Below are 19,246 nucleotides of genomic sequence, written 5' to 3'. Positions count from 1 at the left end.
GCACATGTAATTCACAATATGATCCCTTTTAATGAACTCCCTTTTAATGAACATGAATGGTAATGAAATTGAGAAAGGAAATGGGGAATGTGTCTAAGCGACAACAACCCGACCATATAGCAGACAACAGCCAAAGGCCACCAATGGGTCTTCAATGTAGCGAGAATTCCCGCACCCGTAGGTGTCCTTCAGCTGGCCCCTAAAAATATGTATACTACTACAGTGATGTTCACTTTGACTTAGAATCAGTTGACTTCTATCGTTTAAAGAGGAGTGCATGAATTCAAAAAAAAATTATTTATTGTGGTATCCTGTCCCACCAATGACAGCTTGCCACCGAAAGGCACGTGCATTAAATTCGAAGTTGTTTTTGCACTGTATGGCTCCGCCTTCAACTCTGAAATTAGATGTTCAGTCATTTCACCCACTTTTTACCAGGTCAAGAATAAAGTATGCTTCATATATTTGTCACTGGACGTTACACAAGCAATTGTTATTTTACTGTTGTTGGTAAAGAAAGAATACCTTTACATTTGGTTTTAGTAAAAACCAGCTTTTTTTATATCCCAAATCCTCTTAAACTACACGTCTTATATGCTATGAAAACAGGCAATATGTTGTACAATAATCATATGCATAGTATTCAAGTGTAAAGGCGAACGATAAGAAGAAGAAGATATGCATAGAAAAGCTCTCAATTTATTTATATGCATTTTAAATACGCCTAATTCCTTACTGAAAACAACTGCTGTACTGTAAGATTCATATACTGTATACAAATAAATCTTGAAAATTAGTATAAATTTTGCTGAGCAAAAAGCATTTAGAACTACGAGTGAGCTTGATTTGTGGTTAAAACTTAATTTATCTGGGTAGTTTTAACTGTCTTAATACGTACTACTACTTTGTGAACCAGCATGGTATTATAATTAGCCCCAACGTATTGGCATAGTATAAAGCAATGAATATGTTCATATAATTCCGTTTGTTATTGGTGTTTAACACCATGCACTGTCACCACTGTTGGCTATATCGTAGTAGTCAGTTCTTTATTGGTGAGGTAGCACGAGAAGACCGGCCTTCTTTTACTTTAGGGGTCCCAACCCATAAAGAGCTATACTAAACTATTCTTAACCCCAAACCTTACCCTAACCCATACCTAAACCTATTAACACTATTCCTAACCATTAAACCTAACCTAAAACATCCCCTAACCTTACCATAACCATGAATGAACCTTAACTCTAAAGTATAGGGACCCTTAAAGTAAAAGAGGGCCAGAAGACCACCTATCTTTGGCAAGAGAACTAACAACCGTAGTCAATTAAGGTCGGATTCGAGCGCACGCGCACCTGTCACGTACGGAGAGCGAACTCGCAACCTCAGCGACTACAGGCTTAATTATTATATAAAATAATGCTTTTCTTTTGATAAAATTTTATTCAAATATGTACACTAAAAAGTCACCAGACAGTACCTCATGTTTTCACAAACAACAAGTTACATGTACTGGTAATCAACAAAATGTTACACAGTTGACTTTGGGGGGAACATTTATAATCCTCACTTTCAAAATGAGGGACAGTATTTCACAAAACAATTAACATTCTCTTTATATCTTGTAATTTTGATTTGTTATTTCTTGTTTACACCTTAAATTATAAAATAATTCGAAAAATTAATCAGGAATAACCTTTATGTTTTGATTTATATAATTGATATAAATCAAAACATCGTGTTATTTCTGATTAATTTTTCGAATTACTTTATTAAGGTGTTGAGAACCTTTGGTGACCCCATAGTTTAAGTGTCTTTAAAAAGTACATAGTGAGCAGTGATCGTTACATACAAACGTTCACCTAAATTATCCCAGTCAATGGATGAATTTAATGTGTCAATCAATGGCCACAGCCACACTGTTTTGAATTTCATTCTATATCTATAATCATGCGACAGTCCTGTATCATTTTTTTTTTATATTTATGATAATTTTTCAAAAATGCAGATTTGTAATGATTATTTATAATCGGTTTCCGGGAAACTTGGGAAGTTTTTACAGATAATTGCTTTTATCCATAATGTAAGTGTACAAATCCTTGATATAAGATAAAAGTTTACTTCCCTATATCATGTCAAACTATATGATTCGCTGTTGATCCGTATACTTTAATGAACTAGCTAGGCTTCACCTAGGTGCAGTGTTTCCTGATCTTTATTAATAGAGAAAGTGCAAATTGGCTATCCAATTACATGGAAAGCAGAAAGGAGAACAAGAGAAAAGGAAGTGTTCTAGTCAGTTTATATTTGAGGTAAAAAATGAAATTTTCTCTTTTTATCTATTTTCATAAAAATAAATTTGTAAGCTAAGAATGACTTTTTGCATTTTGTCGTATATAATTATATAGAGGCCTTTATGTTGTTGGTGCATTTTAATTTTTTTTTCAAAAATAATTAATATCAAATAATATGTCATAAGTTTGCTAAAGGGGTAGGTCCGGTAAGGACCGATTCTGGCCTCAAATTTCAGGTTCATCTACCGAAAGTTTTTGGACACTTTTTAAACACTTAAGTGTCTATTTCAATTGATTCGATTAGTTAATGTGAAAGATTTTAACTGATTTAGTCATTAAAAACGCTCTGATTTAAGCATAAATATAAAAATTCTATCAAATATGCCCAAAAACGTCACTTTTCAAATGGTTTTTGTCAAAAATGAAGGTGGCCGCATCCGTGTTCATCCTCAACCTTTATATATGTTTTGTATTATCATCAAATATAACTTACATTTTAATATTATGAATGAACACGAATGCGGTCACTTTCATTTGAAACGAAAACCGTTTAAAAATTAACCAATTGAAAATGCTAAAATTTTGAAGATTTCAGTAATTTAGCATGACTTAATGATGCTAGAACGCGATATTTGTGCATTGTATTGTCAAATACAGCTCATATTTATGTAACAGAAGCATTTTGCTTTCCAAAATATAGCTTAAAGATTACATTTTCACAATTTTCTAAAACTGCTATATTTTGGGGCCAAAAAGGGGTCTTACTGAACCTACTCCTTTGCTGAAATCATATTACAGAATCACTGAATCACTCCTCGAGATCTAGCCAATTATGACCTTCAAATCTTTTCACAAAAAATCTGAAGTTTAGTTGCAAATTGACGCGATTTACGGTCATTTGCTCTATTTGAGACTCGAACTAAGACAGGAAGAAGGGGAAACAAAAGACGAAGTTGCTCATTTTAAAACGGAAATACAGAAAAGTTTTGTCAAACCAGGCTAATAAAATAAACACAATACAATTGGTCTTCCTTTCTTTCTTTATTAAATAGTTTATATCTTCTTTATTTGCAAAACAAACAAAAAACAATTTTGGTCATGGCAAATACATAGACAAAACAAACATTATGAAAACTCGACAACTATAGACATATTTTGCGAAGATTACGATCTAGATAATTGAAATCATGACTTTAAATGTTATAATTATAACAGCTTTAAAAAGATAAATAATTCATGGTTTTTAACGGATTCATCTTATTAAAAAAGATGGTTTACAATTACTTCTATCGTCATTTGATAGCATGGAGTTAAAATGTTAAACTGTTGTTCATTAAAAGATCACTTTTACTGACATAGGATAGTTGTCATCACACCTGCATAATTATTAGTACTTATTATATTATTTTTTTTTTTACCATTTGATTTTTATGGAGGGGGCTAGGATAGAAAATTTTGTCCTGCATTTTATTTAAAGTTGTAATCTCTGTCCTGCCTTTTTATTTTTCACTCTATTCGGTCCTGCCTTTTTTTTAAATTAGTTTATCCAGACTTTTTTTACCCCCCCCCCCCCTAAAAATCAAATGGTAGCTCCCTAACAGCAAATGATATGTTTCGATCGACACTTCATTATTTTGTTTGCCTTGTGTATAATTTTGTATCGTTCATATGTCTTCAACCCCTCGGAGTACACATGTGTATTTCTTTGAAAAAAAAAGATATTCAGAATTATATTTTATGCAATTAACGGTGGATTCCGTTGTCATGGCTAATGCTACATGTATACATAAATGCTAGCAATTATCGATATTCCATTAGTAAGTCCAATTGCACTGATGTGATCTATAAAATATAAATTATGAATATACCACTTGACAGACTTAGAGTCACCCACCTGTGAAAATGGTGAACGTATAATCCGTCGACCATGAAGTATTATTTAAACAGAATTATGTCATGTATGTTGGAATGACTATAAATAGTTTTTTGTGTATTCTATAAATATAAACAGAAATATGACGTAGTTCCTTGGATATCCTGTGTTATTTTTTCCTGTTGCTGAAAACTATAACAATGATCGGTAAGTTATTCTTAAAAACCGTGTGTGTTTCGTGTTGTCTTAGTGTTCGTCGATTATATATACAATCATTTTTTTCGTGTACAGTTTTAAACTAGTGATTCATATTGGATATTTATGCCAATGGAAGCGAATAACTGCTGACATGCTATTAATTATAAATTATAAATTAAATAATATCTACGATATATATACACATTTTCATTATCCCATGTATACATTGCCGATCGATATTCACAATAATTAAGGGGCAGCAACCCTTGCATATTTTGTGCATGGTTAGGTAAGAGCGACATACATGAACATAATGTACATTTCTGTCATATATGTATAAGGGTGACTGTCTTCATTTTTGTATTCTGTATTTAATTTGCCATTTTCTCTATCATGTCTATTCAGTATGGATCAGCATGGTCATGATAGTTATGCTTATAATGTTAATTAACGTCCAAACTGAAATGAAATGTCTATGACTCTATGTTAACAATATCTGTAACAAAGCCAATATAACAATCGGCTTCCCAAAACGAAACCTGAACATCGGATCTACGTCTCAGCTATGTAATGGAAAGTCCGTATAAAAAAATTGTTAGACCAATAACAGAATACGCCAGCCTTGTATGGGATCCATACAATAAAACAGAAATTGACCGACTAGAGATGGTCCAGAGACGTGCAGCACGATATGCATGTGATGAACAAACACCAAAATCACTCGAGTGTTATTAGCAAGATACTAAAGCAACTAGAATGGATATCAGTGGCATCACTTGACCAAAGACAAAAAAGATGCAAGACTATAAACCATGCTCTTCAAAACAGTTAGTGAGAAAGTTCATGTGACAAAGGTATATCGTATGATTCCACCTAAACGATTGTCAAGAAATATGCATGACAGAAGCTTCCAAATTCCAGCAGCATCAAATGATTACCGGACATATTCTTTCTTTCTACGAAAAAAAATTTGCACACTCATTTATGAGGCAAGGATTTAGTTAAAACTATTAGAACTTATTTTTTCTTCATGATATGGTTTATGAGTATTTGGGAGTATCTTGATATATCATATTTGTAACAACAAATCAGGATCTCATATTATAATATATAAATCCCATACTTTTGGCTAAGTCCGATTCATATTCATTATGATAGAGAGGCAGATGTTGCCAAAGGGATATTCTAATTTATGTCGAAATACACGGATAATGCTTTGGCAAAAGAAGAAAAAAAAAACGAAAAACAACCAAAGACAAACAAGTTTACAAAACACAATATAACATAAACAACTCAAGACTGAGCAATTAAAACAAATCCGATCCCTACACCCGACATAATGTTGCTTCTATTAACTCAAAGTGATCACATGAATCTGAAGTACTGAAATTTGTTGTTTTTCACATTTAGGAAATTATTTTATTTTAATTAAAGGGATATAATGTATCTCTCATATATGAGGGTTTGGATGGGGTTAACTGATTAAAGAGTAATGTCCTTAAAAAATGAAGATTAGAGAATAACGGGCAAAAAAATGAAGATTAGAGAAAAAAAGGGTTAATTTTTTGAAGATTAGAGAAAAAAGGGGTTAATCTTTTAATGATTAGAGAAAAAAGGGGTGAAAATTAAATGTTTACAGAATAACAGCCCCCCCCCCCCATCCAGACCCTCATTAAAGGGATATGATGTATCTCTCATATATATACGATGTAGCTTTGGTTAATGGTTTGTCTTTACTGTTGATTGGTCAGTTTTGATTTTTTCAGCCTCGATTTAAGAATATTTTGACATCGAACTTCATTGAAGAAATATTAATTGTATTAACTTGGTGTCGTTAACTTTTTTTATCAATGTCAACGTATATTTGTTCCGGTTGACTGATGGTCGGTCCCTCGATACTTTGTTATAAACAGCGCCATACTAATTTATATGTTCCTGTTGGAACAAACATTGGTAAATTTGTTTCAGTGGACATAAGGTTACATGATATTTTTGTTTTCATTTGAAAATTTAAGCAGGAGGAAATACTACATATAATTTAAGTCCTTATGACCAAATTGAAGGAGTTGTTGGCTTTAAATGACAACTTTCATCCCATTCTTTGCAGCTTTGGAAAAAGAGAAACTGATAAGCATAAGATGAAAAACAGCAACAAAAGCACTGTTGCTTGCTTGCGGATCGTAACATGTACGGTAGCAAAGTGATTTCGTGCAAATATAATTTATTTCCATTTAAACAGATAGTAAACAATAAAACTACACATGCGCTGATTTAGGATTTGATAAAGTTTTAAAAAATGCAGAGCAATTACTTTCTTTGGATACTGTTTCATGCAATACCCCGGTTATCCACTTTTGCCGTGTTGTCTCGTGGTAGCGTGTTTCACGACTGGTTTAACTGTCAGCTATGATCCATGGTGCATCAATTAAGGAAGATTAAAATACCGTCTAAGCAAATTGGTCATATGCCATGCATACCTCACATGATCGCTCATTATTTCAATAATATTATTTTGAAAATTGCTATCAGTCATGTTTGCTTTTTGCAGTTTTTGTCGAGTTAATCAACTATGCAGTTTCTTTCTTTAACAATCGGCAATCCTCGGTTAACTCCGCTACTCTCCTTTGTTATAGATGAGGCATTCGTCTCAACTCGACCGATTCCGGAGAGTAGCGGATTCTACCGAGGATTGCCGAATGATAGATGAGGTACGGAATTGGCCGAGTTGTGACGAATGTTTCTTTTCAATGTCATGTGATTTCGACCAATCTGAAACTTAAAGTAATGAGGGGGAGGACAGGGGGGTACCCTTCTCCCTTCTCCCACCCCTCCTCTCCTTTCTCCTACCCCCGTTCTCCTTTCTCCCATTAGAATAAAACATCTCCTTTTGAGATAAATTTAAAAAAATTCTCCTTTCTCCAACTTTTTCTCCTTTCTCTAACTTTTTCTCCTTTCTCCCAGCCTTCCTCTCCTTTCTCCTACCCCCTTTCTCCTTTCTCCCACCCCCTTTCTCCTTTCTCCTACCCCCTTTCTCCCTGTCTCCCTTACCCCTGTCCTCCCCCTCAGTAATAGTGTTCCCTGTGTTATCGTGTGCTTCTAAATTTTATGTGTTCTGTTTGAACACAAATTAAAGCTTCCTTTTCTATTATGTGTATTCGTTTTAATATTATAATCCATTTGTTCACTCGTAACAATTATAAATGGTTTACAATTAATTGTCATTAATGTGTCATTACGGTTGCTATGGTAACTTAACACTGATTTATAATGATATTTCTATGTTATTGATTTATATACCTAGGAAAATATATTTGGCTAATCGGAAAGTAAGGAACTTAATCATATCGAACGGAGACAAAAACTATTTATTGATTAGACTAGTTTCAATTGAAATTATAACTTCTTTTAAAAATAATTTTCATTTTCAGGAGTTGCAGCAATTGACGCCGAAAATGATGAGTTAGTAAAAGATCTAGTGGAGAAATGAATGTAAGTTATTTAAAAATATGTAAAGTTATTTATGATATACGGATTTAGTACATATTAAACATAATTATACAGCGCAAAACCTTCAAAACACTATGCCAACATAGAAATATTGATAACAACTGAAAAGATATTCTTGAAGAAAAAAAAACTTATTCCGTGGTGTCTATTTAACGTTCAGCGACAAATATCATAAACGAATGAAGGACTGGACATATCAGTGTCACATTTTTTTTAATTCAATTTTTAAAAAGGATAGGAAATAAAAAACAAACTACACTAATCGCAAAAAATCCCGGAAAAAAACTCATTGAAAAAGTAGCGCGTAGCACACCAAAGCAGTCATAAATGCAGGTGCCTCGTAAGAATGGACGGTGCCTGGTCTGCTATAGATTTCTGAAGATGAAAATGGCACCCACTGGCCACCTTGTGTCGATAATACAAATTATAAAGATTATGAAAAAATAGTTTTTAGCGTTAAAAACGCTTTGTATGCTATGTGTATAACAAAATTGCGCATCAAGCTGATATATATGGAAGTTTTTAACGACCTTGACTAGCTATACAGCCCTTGCAAAGTCGGGCATCAAACTGAAAAAAATATCGGAAGCTTATGTAAGTAAATTAAAGATATTATTATCCGATGAATTTATATGCCTTTTTCGTGATCAAGGAATTAAGGGCTTACATATGTTGTCTATAAGGTGTTGAAGACCATAGTAAACGTTAACATCTTTGAATGCCATGGTGCGGTTGAAAAATACATTTGTACGTTTACACAAAACATACCATTTTTCTTCTACATTTTAGATATTCTATCGGCTGCATATAAAAGTAGAGGAGTTCTTTGGAGGTTTATTTGAAAGGCATGGACGTTTTGTTGCCAGACATCCATGGGCGGTTATCATAGGCGTGGTTATAATAGACATAGGACTCGGTCTCGGTCTTCTGAAGATTCAGACGGATAACAGTATAGAACAGTATGCACCAAAAGACAGCACAGCGAGTAAACATAGAGAGGAGGTATGCACATTTTACTATATAAACTTTTTAACCCTGCGTTGTAAAAGACCGACATAAAGAGCTGGATGTTTAACGTGCTAGTTCATAGGGTAACAGTCCACAGGACGAATTGCCACCTTACTTGGATACATTTTATTGACTCCGCGCTTACACTAAAATATCGAACACACGTCTACCTCTCGTACTCTTAAAGTTACTGAAGGTGCATTTATGTATACTAAAAAATTGAAAGACTTCAAACATTTAAAATTATACGTTGTATATACAATATTAACCAACCCATTGTCTCGTTTGAACATATTTATTTAAAAAAAAAAAAGTATGTGCCAGTTTTAAGACAAAAGCATAATAAAATCTTTCTCAAACGACGTATTTGTCTTTATAAAATTTCTTTACAAATCAAGTCGTTGATATATGATATGAACTACAAGTACATTACAACATTTATTTTGGTTTGTACCTAAATCCTGTTTGTCTTAAATGAATATCATACTCTTTTATGCTCATGTATGAATATCTATTGATCACAATTTCAATTAAACACACGACTATACCCATTTATGTTTTAACTATACAAATGTTAAGTTTTAATTATAGGAATATGTTACTAACTACAATAAAGCACAAAAATGTCGCCAACGCATTACTGACTACAAGACTAAACAAAATCAATGTTTATCGGTAAATTTAGAAAATTAATTTACAAAAAGATGCTGTCTTGATATTTTAACAAATTAATTTTTTATAACTGATAATACGAAATATCAATTTACGTTATTTCGCAATATTTTTAACGTAATTTGTCATGATTTTCATGATGTTAATCATAATTATGTTATATTATTGCATTTTCATACGACTCGACCGAGAGAACCACATCTCAATCGAGTCTCAACCAAGTAGGTTGAGATTGAACAAAAAAACAGAAAAGAGAGAGATGAGTTGGTCAATCGGAATCGGAGACTGTTGGTGTATTTCCGTATATCCCGGATATTAGTTTGACAACCAAGTTACAAGTGTAACAGTTGATGAAGCTGTTCATTCAGAAAACTTGAAGATCGTAGCTCCGAAGTTGCGTGCACATTGATTCGACATGCAAAAAAAGAAATCGCAAAATAAAAATTTATTAATTGAATGTTAAAGGAAACACCTATGTTGTCACTTTTTTTAATTGATGAAATATCATTAAATAACGACATTTGGTTTCAAAATAAAAAAAAATTGGAGATTATGACAAAATCGTAAGGTTACTTGTATTTTTTACAAGATTTTTACTTTTGAATTTGTAATACTCAGTCTAAGATATGTAGTTTTGGAGCACATTTTACAGTGAACAGTTAATCAGCTTGGAATGAGATGTACCAATCGACATTAGAATTGTCAGATCCCTTCGATATCGTTGAAAATATGCCGAGGCGATGTGGTTGACAGACTACCGGAGCCAATCACCCTGCAACCACGCCAAAACAGTATTGGAAAGTCTCATTATTTTTTTGCGTTCATAGACCAAATGATAAGGCAACTGGAGAGTGGAGTCGCGTCAAGTAATCAGAAAATCGCTTCTTTGTGCTGTATCTGCTTCATCGTGTTGTAGGAAATATCACAAACGAACAAATCTCAATATTGTCTGAAACATACGAAACTGACCTAGCATGTAATTTTGACGAATTCAATTGGGAGGTCGCTCGATGCCGAACACGAACGCTGGTTTATAACATCTCGCGAATGCTACCATGCCATGATGGCCCTGAGATCTATCAGTCACGGTACTACGTATGTAATTCAAACCAAATGTACGATCAACAATGAACAACGAAAGATACATATAGCATTACTGCATATTCATCGGGATTTCAGTGTGAATGTTGACAAAGTAATAGAGAAGTTTGTTTCTGCCCAGACCCGAAGAGCAGATTTTGGACAATTTTGAGTAAATTATGTATCACAAATATGTGTTGTTTATGTATTACTATATTCAGAAGATTTATTAATAGTTTTACATTCATAAATTTTTATCTACATATAGCTCCTCTTTTAACAGTCCTATGACCGAAAACCGAAATTTTTTTTTAAAAAATCTGCATAATAGGGTCCCAAAATTTTTTCGCCTCGCTCCGCTCGGCAGTAGTTGCTTCCACATCGTTTCTTTCCAGCTACGCCCCTGAAAACGTCCTTCAATATGACCACAGATTTAAATAATGTTATGTGGATAATATAATTATTCTTAATGGCAGATGTGTTCAATTTATAGCAATTCTAAAAAAATCCTAATCATATTGTTATTTTTTTTTTCAAGGTGTACAGCATGTTCCCAAATGTTGACACAGCAAACAACTTTTACCAACATAGTTTGATATCCTACAGCCAGTATGCTATAGTTATTGCTCAAAGAAAAGATGGCGGCAACATTGTTGATTCATCCAGTTTAAGTGATGTCGAGGCTCTTTACAATCACACCGTATCCATTTCTATCAATTCCAGTGGATCCACGTATAAGTATAATGACGTATGCGCCAAAAGATTTTCATCATGTGTGATAGACGGCAATTACATTTTCAGTAGTGATTTTAAGAATGACCTTTCTACCGGAAACATATCATATCCTTCATATACAACTTCCGGTCAGACGTTTAACATTAGAGACACTTTTGGAAAATCTGTAGCTAGTGGCGGTTTTCTTGAATCTGCAGTTGCAATCAGGCTTACATTCTCTGTGGCTGGGAACAGTGTATCTGATGACTGGCAAGATGCATTTATAAAGAAAATGAAGTCCTATTCTAGCAATACTCTAAACATAGATTTTGCTCACGGAAGCAGTCTTGATGAAGAACTGAATGCTAACATATCTGGTGATATTACCCTTTTTATAGTGACTTTCAGCTTGATGATCACATTTTCTGGATTAGTTTTATTTGGTGGTAATTCGGTGTCAAACAGATGGTTTCTAGGCACAGCAGGGGTTGTTTCAACAGCCCTTGCAATTGTTGCAGCGTTAGGATTTGTCAGTCTTTGTGGAGTATTGTTTGCCAGTATTGTTGGTACAATGCCGTTTTTAGTCATAGGCAAGTATTCTAGATATATGTAAATTGTGTATTTTTGAATGATTGACATTGCTGGACATCAACATCTTAGTCATTTGGTTGATGGGTGAATTATCCTTTTTCGTTGCTTTTTATACGACCGCAAAAATTGAAAATTTTTTGGTCGTATATATTGGTATCACGTTGGCGTCGTCGTCCGAATACTTTTGGTTTTCGCACTATAACTTTAGTTTAAGTAAATAGAAATGTATGAAATTTAAACACAAGGTTTATGACCATAAAAGGAAGGTTGGGATTGATTTTGGAAGTTTTGGTCCCAACAGTTTAGGAATTAGGGGCCACAAAGGGCCCAATTAAGCATTTTCTAGGTTTTCGCACTATAACTTCAGTTTTATTTTAAGTAAATAGAAATCAATGATATTTTGACACAAGGTTTATGACCACAAAAGGAAGGTTGGGATTGATTTTCATGGGTGTTTTGGTTCCAACAGTTTAGGAATTAGGAGCCAAAAAGGGCCCAAATAAGCATTATTCTTGGTTTTTGCTTAATGACTTTAGTATAAGTAAATAGAAATCATTGAATTTAAACACAAGGTTTATGACCACAAAAGGAAGGTTGTGATTGATTTTAAGAGTTGAGATCCCAACAGTTTAGGAATTAGGGACCAAAAAGGGGCCCAAATAAGCATTTTTCTTGGTTTCCGCACCATAACTTTAGTATAAGTACATTTGTATATAGAAATCTATGAAATTTAAACACAAGGTTCATGACCATAAAAGGAAGGTTGGGATTGATTTTGGGAGTTTTGGTCCCAACAGTTTAGGAATAAGGGGCCCAAAAGATCCAAAATTAAACTTTGTTTGATTTCATCAAAAATTGAATAATTGGGGTTCTTTGATATGCCGAATCTAACTGTGTATGTAAATTCTTAATTTTTGGTCCGGTTTTCAAATTGGTCTACATTAAGGTCCAAAAGGTCCAAAATTAAACTTAGTTTGATTTTAACAAAAATTGAATCCTTGGGGTTCTTTGATATGCTGAATCTAAAAATGTACTTAGATTTTTTATTATTGGCCCAGTTTTCAAGTTGGTCCAAATCGGGGTCCAAAATTAAACTTTGTTTGATATCATCAAAAATTGAATAATTGGGGTTCTTTGATATGCCGAATCTAACTGTGTATGTAGATTTTTAATTTTTGGTCCGGTTTTCAAATTGGTCTACATTAAAGTCCAAAGGGTCCAAAATTAAACTAAGTTTAATTTTAACAAAAAATGAATTATTGGGCTTCTTTGATATGCTGAATCTAAACATGTACTTGGATTTTTGATTATGGGCCCAGTTTTCAAGTTGGTCCAAGTCAGGATCCAAAATTATTATATTAAGTATTGTGCAATAGCAAGAAATCTTCAATTGCACAGTTTTGCGCTATAGCAAGAAATCTTCAATTGCACAGTATTGTGCAATAGCAAGTATTTTCAGTTGCACAGTATTGCGCAATAGCAAGAAATATCTAATTGCACAATATTGCGCAATAGCAAGAAATTTTCAATTGGAGTTATCTTTCTTTGTCCAGAATAGTAGTTGAATCAACTTAAATCATTGTTTTACACAATATACAATGTATATTCACTTTAACTACCAACTGATAAATTGAAACAATCTTTACCATTCAGTGATAACAAGCACTTTTTTATATTTTAATATTTTATGATGTATTTAATTGAGTAGTTATTGTTGCAAACTCCATTAGAAATTTGAATTGAGATCAGTTTTGGAATAAGGGAAAGGGGGATGTGAAAAAAAATGGGGGGGGGGGTTCAATTTTTCTCATTTCAGATTTCATAAATAAAAAGAAAATTTCTTCAAACATTTTTTGAGAGGATTAATATCCAACAGCATAGTGAATTGCCCAAAGGCAAAAACATTTTTTTTAAGTTCATTAGACCACATCCATTCTGTGTCGGAAACCTATGCTGTGTCAACTTTTTAATCACAATCCAAATTAAGAGCTGAATCCAGCTTGAATGTTGTGTCCATACTTGCCCCAACCGTTCAGGGTTCAACCCTCTGTGGTCGTATAAAGCTGCGCCCTGCGGAGCATCTGGTTTGAATTTGATGAACTGACACGCATGACCAACGGAAACAGTTTACATGGTTTTCCTTCTGTTTTTTTCCTTAGAGATCCTTAGAGGCAGTCTGATATAAATATTTCTTGATACGGTTTATAAGGATAGGCACTTGAAATGCGACATGCCATAATGGGGTCGATCGGGTTACCTGAAACGCATACTTCTTTATGTCGAAATGTCAAATTAAAGGGTTTGTTTTTGTTTTACAGGGATCGGTGTCGACGATATGTTTATTCTTTTGTCGGGTTTAGCACAGACTTCACACATTGATAATATTGAAACACGTATTGGCAAGACCATGCGCACTAGTGGTATTGCTGTTACCATCACATCACTTACTGACGTCATCGCTTTCTGTGCAGGTGCCTCGTCACTGTTTCCAGCAGTAAAGCATTTCTCCTTATATACAGGTATGTTGGATTATTTAAACATATATGAAAAAGGCGGAATATACCAAATTTAAGCGACTTTAAAATATCATTAACTGAGGAGAAACTGCTAGATCATTACAAAAAATAAACCAACACAAAACGAGATACGAAATACGACGAACAGACAATGAAGTCTACAAATCACTACATTGGAAACTAAAGACTATAAAGCAAAACGAATCTACGAATCTACGAATTTCAATTAATAACTCATAAAACACGTAATGCATCCACGAAAGAAAAGAAAATTAGACTTCGTTTTTCTAAAAAGGGCATTTTAATTATACTTTGACAAATTAGCAATAATACCGATCGAACTTTTGGTAAAGGTTATCAGAGTAGAGTTCAACGCAGAACAGTTTATGTGACTCAATATTAGGATCTCACAAAATATTATCACAATATAAGATAGAATTATCCATGCAAAATGTCGTTTTTTGGTAGTAATTTGTAGCGTATCCAATCGTTAAATATATATTTCATAGTGAATGAAATATATAACAAAATGTTGTTCAATCCATTTTGATAAGAAATGAATGATGTACTAGTAAATGACAAAAAATTAATTCAGTGGTTTACTTAATATCTCGTTTCAGGAACTGCCATTTTATTTTGTTATTTGAACTATATGACGTTTTTCGTTAGCTGTATGACTCTAAACGAAAGACGAGTTTCACAGAACAGACATTTCTTTACATGTCGACGAGTTAAAACTAAACATACCATGATTGATGAAAGGAAATCGAAGGCTTTGATTTTATGCTGTTCTGGATCACCATCAAAACATCGAGATGAAGTTGAAGGTCCGCTCGAAAAGTATCCCAAAAAGCTTTTAAAGAAAATTTTGAGGTTTACTCCTGCAAAAATTATCGTTTTACTTCTATTTGCTGGATTTGTAGGAGTATCAATATATGGAGCATACCACTTCAAAGAAGGGTTAGATTTGAAAGATTTAGTGTCATCAGACTCTTATTTCTACAGTTTCCAGGAATCTTTGACGGCTTTTTACGATCAAGGTATAACTATCGGTTTGTACGTAAAATCAGATGTTGATTACAGATCGAGTGACACACTGGATGCTATAAATAGTTTACGGGATAATCTTCAGAAAGATCCCGATATAAGCGACACATTTTTCTTATCATGGTTACATGCCTATATAAATTCAACATTCTTCGATAATTCATCAAATTCGAATTTCGTAACTGGGCTCCAGGCTTTTTCAGCAACAATAGAAGGAAACATGTATCTCAACGATGTTACTTTTGACAATGGGAATATATCCGCTTCTCGATTCCATATTTTAACTGAAAGTATTGCATCGTCCGGTGGTCAAGGTGACATGATGTTACGGGTACGAGATATCGCAGCTAATTCACCGTTACCGGTTTTTCCCTATGCGGGAACATTTATTTACATGGAAGGATTTGTTGCTATATACTCTCAAACATTACAAACTATAGGTATTTGCGTTGCTGCCGTATTCGTCGTCACCTCCGTATTTCTTCCATTACCGGTGATGATTCTTTTCATTACAATTACTGTTATACTAATTATGGTATCTATTTTAGGCTTTATGCATTTTTGGGGACTGACTCTCAGTTCTGTGACGATGATTCACATCATAATGTGCATTGGATTTTGTGTAGACTTTGCTACCCATATTTGTCATGCGTTTGCACAGGCGGAAAGCACAAATCGAGACGACCGAGTAGGTATGGCCTTAGACACAGCTGGAGGTCCAATTTTGAATGGTGCTCTTTCAACAATTATAGGGGTTATAATGCTCGCTCCGTCCAAGTCGTTCATCTTTTTCTCATTTTTTAAAGTCATGTTCATGGTTATGTTATTTGGTCTGATTTATTCAATTTTTCTTTTGCCAGTTTTACTTTCCTTTTTCGGACCAAAATATGTATCAAAACATTCTGACAAAAAGGACGAGAGGTCAGTAGATACTGAGAATGGAATGATAAGAAATTCAAAGTGTTCAAATGGTACCGAACATTCAACAGATACATTTATAACGAAGAAAAAACCAACAACTAGTCAAGGGGGAAATACAGAAAAGGATTCTAGGAACAAGAAAAAGAAGAAAAAGAAACGGAAAAAGAAAAGAAAACATCACGAAGAAGATCAAGCTGAAGAGGAAGAAAGAATTAATGAAAGAAGTCGGAGAACACCAAAAGACTTGCCGCCTTTGAAATTTTACTCAAAAAATGAAGTATCCCATTCAAACAGATCATTCACAAATGATGAACCTGTAATATAATATTCAAAGTATTAGAGTTTTCTAGGCTTCAGGTTCCTTTCGAAAGTACTTCAGATTGAAAATGAACAGTTTTAGCCCATATTAAGATATTAAGCGTTGTGGGGTTGTTGTCTCATGTACGTATACCCCATATCTACTTTTATTCATTTTCTAAATCTAAATCGGAAAATTCTGAAACATTCAACTCCATTTTTTTTTTTTGTATACTCGGGGTGTTACTTTGGTTTTCAACAGTTAAAACAGTCTGATTTGGGGAGGAGTATAACAGTTACACGTTTTAGCTTTATTTTACCTTCACCTTACGCTCAAACAACCCAATAAATACTACATGTGTAGCACAATGTACTTGTTTCTATGCGGCATGGGGGGCCTCGGTGGCCGAGTGGTCTAAGTAGTTCCTACTGTAATCACTGACCAGTCAACTCTGAGGTTGTGGGTTCGAACCCCGCTCGTGTGGGTGCACTCGACTCCAACCTTAATTGACTAGGAATGTCAGTTTTTCTATCGAAGGTCGGTGGTTTTCTCCGGGCACTCCGGCTTCCTCCACCAATAAAAAATGGCCGCCACGAAATAGCCTAAATGCGGTGCTTACAAATGGCGTTAAAACACCAAAAATCAAAAAATCAAATTTATGCGGCATGTAATGGCAATCTGATAATTTATTTTGTTTATTTTTGTAGTGGAGTTATCCATTTGTTATTGTTGTTATTGATGTTATTATTATGTTAATAGTCATACCCTTTGCGAACCCTCGCTTGGGTATGCCAAGATAAATACTGAGCAATACAAGTAGCGCACCATATCATATCATATATATGTAGATTTTGTTGATATCAAGTGTACTTGGAACATAAATTTAGAAATTATTTCCTATAGTTAACATATAATTTTCCCATTTAGAGGCAATGATGGGGATTAACTAATCAAAAACACAAAACAAACTTAACTTCAATTTGGTCAAACATGAGTCAAAGGTCACGATTTCGATTACGGATCTGGTGTTTTTGGAGGAATTTATTTTTGTGTTTACAAATGCAAAATATTTTGTGAGTTGGTTAAACATGTGTTTTTTTGAGATCTCAAAAATTTGGATTATGAAAATTTGCATATTTTACAAATTTTGAGCTTAATAATATGACCTCAGAAACTTTCTGTGTCGTCATTTTGATTCGTTGCAGTTGGTTTTGAAACAGTAAGTCACAACAAATAGTTTAGCTCTAAAGAAATTAAGAGAAATGGTGCGCTTCTTTTGTTGTTTAGAATATGTAAGTAATGAAATCGAGAATTTAATTTATATTAAATACCTGTTTGTGTTATGTATTATTTATTTTATACAAGTGATCATTATTATTCTGGTGCAAATACAAAATTTCAATCCTGGTATCTATGATGAGTTTAGTTACAACAGCTGGGTCTATGCCACTACTGGTGGAGTTTTAATCCCCCGAAGGAATCACTAGCCCCGTAGGTTTTGTCATGAACTATTATTGATAAAATTGTCATAATTATGAATTAACTGTTTATAAAACTTTGAATTTTTGAAATACTTAGGCTTTTCTACCTCAGGAATAGATTACCTTAGCTATTTTGGGCAATTTTTTGAATGAGCGTTTGGTTCTCAATGCTCTTCAAATGTTCAACTTCGTACTTTATTCGCACTTTTTTTTCTTCGAGCGTCACTATTGAGTCTTTTGTAGACGAAATGCGCGTCTGGCGCTTATTCAAAATTTCCATCCCGGTATCTATGATGAGTTTGATATAAGCATTTGAAGAAAACAAAAAAATTGGCAGTGTGAATTATCATCTGAATAAAAGTATTAGAAAGAATAGTTAAATTTTCAGAATAATTTATTTACATGTTTTCAAAACAATGATTACTTGCACCAATTTCATTACATATATGGAAAATGCATTGCCTTGTATCATTTCTTTTCCCACATATTATGTAGTTAACTATGTAATACACGGAGTCTTGGATCACACCGAACGACAAACTACAAAGGCCCCATAATGACTAGTGTAAACAATTTGGTCAAATCTTTATAAAACACTAGAAACGAAAAACACTTTTAACTCACCAACAAACGACAACCACTGAACAACAGGATCCTGACGCTCCGATAAGATTGGCTGCAAATTGAAGACTTCTACGTTTTCTCTTCATTGACAATGACAATCCATGTCCTTATGATACCAAAGTGATTTGCAAACTCGATAAGTTAAAATAAAAACTGACAATACCATGACAAAAAAAAATACGATCAAAGGACAAAAATAATTCAAACACATAGAACACTATATACTGATAAACACGAAATTTGTCTCATCAAAGTTCAAATACGAAGATAAGACTAGTTCTGTTTTCACATTCAAAGAAATGATGACGACTGGAATGAAGTTGAAATTAGAACATATCCGGCCGTCGTCTACATTTTTTTTATCAACTCGTGCTGATGTTTCTATTTTTGAAGGGATAATTTTGGCTTCGTCACTTTGAACTTGT

General features: G+C 33.7%; 1 protein-coding gene across 2 annotated transcripts; it reads left to right on the top strand.

Annotated features, from left to right (window-relative positions):
- The first annotated feature begins 2,177 nt into the window (after nucleotides 1-2,177).
- LOC139488948 (patched domain-containing protein 3-like) lies at nucleotides 2,178-18,059 on the top strand. 2 transcript variants are annotated; one of them, XM_071274937.1, is made up of 6 exons: nucleotides 2,178-2,309; nucleotides 7,791-7,851; nucleotides 8,659-8,871; nucleotides 11,168-11,933; nucleotides 14,253-14,453; nucleotides 15,071-18,059. In XM_071274937.1, exons 2-6 carry the CDS (start codon nucleotides 7,846-7,848, stop codon nucleotides 16,741-16,743), a joined length of 2,859 nt encoding a protein of 952 aa, XP_071131038.1. In that variant the 5' UTR covers nucleotides 2,178-2,309; nucleotides 7,791-7,845; the 3' UTR covers nucleotides 16,744-18,059. The 2 variants fall into 2 exon arrangements, with proteins under 2 accessions (XP_071131038.1, XP_071131036.1); XM_071274935.1 differs by lacking the exon at nucleotides 2,178-2,309 and adding an exon at nucleotides 4,090-4,371.
- The last annotated feature ends 1,187 nt before the right edge of the window (nucleotides 18,060-19,246 follow it).

This window comes from Mytilus edulis, chromosome 9, assembly GCF_963676685.1.
Source record: "Mytilus edulis chromosome 9, xbMytEdul2.2, whole genome shotgun sequence".
Classification (NCBI taxonomy): Eukaryota; Metazoa; Mollusca; class Bivalvia; order Mytilida; family Mytilidae; genus Mytilus; species Mytilus edulis.
The sequence above is the reverse complement of the archived record's forward strand: the minus strand, read 5'-3'. Positions and strand labels throughout refer to the sequence as shown.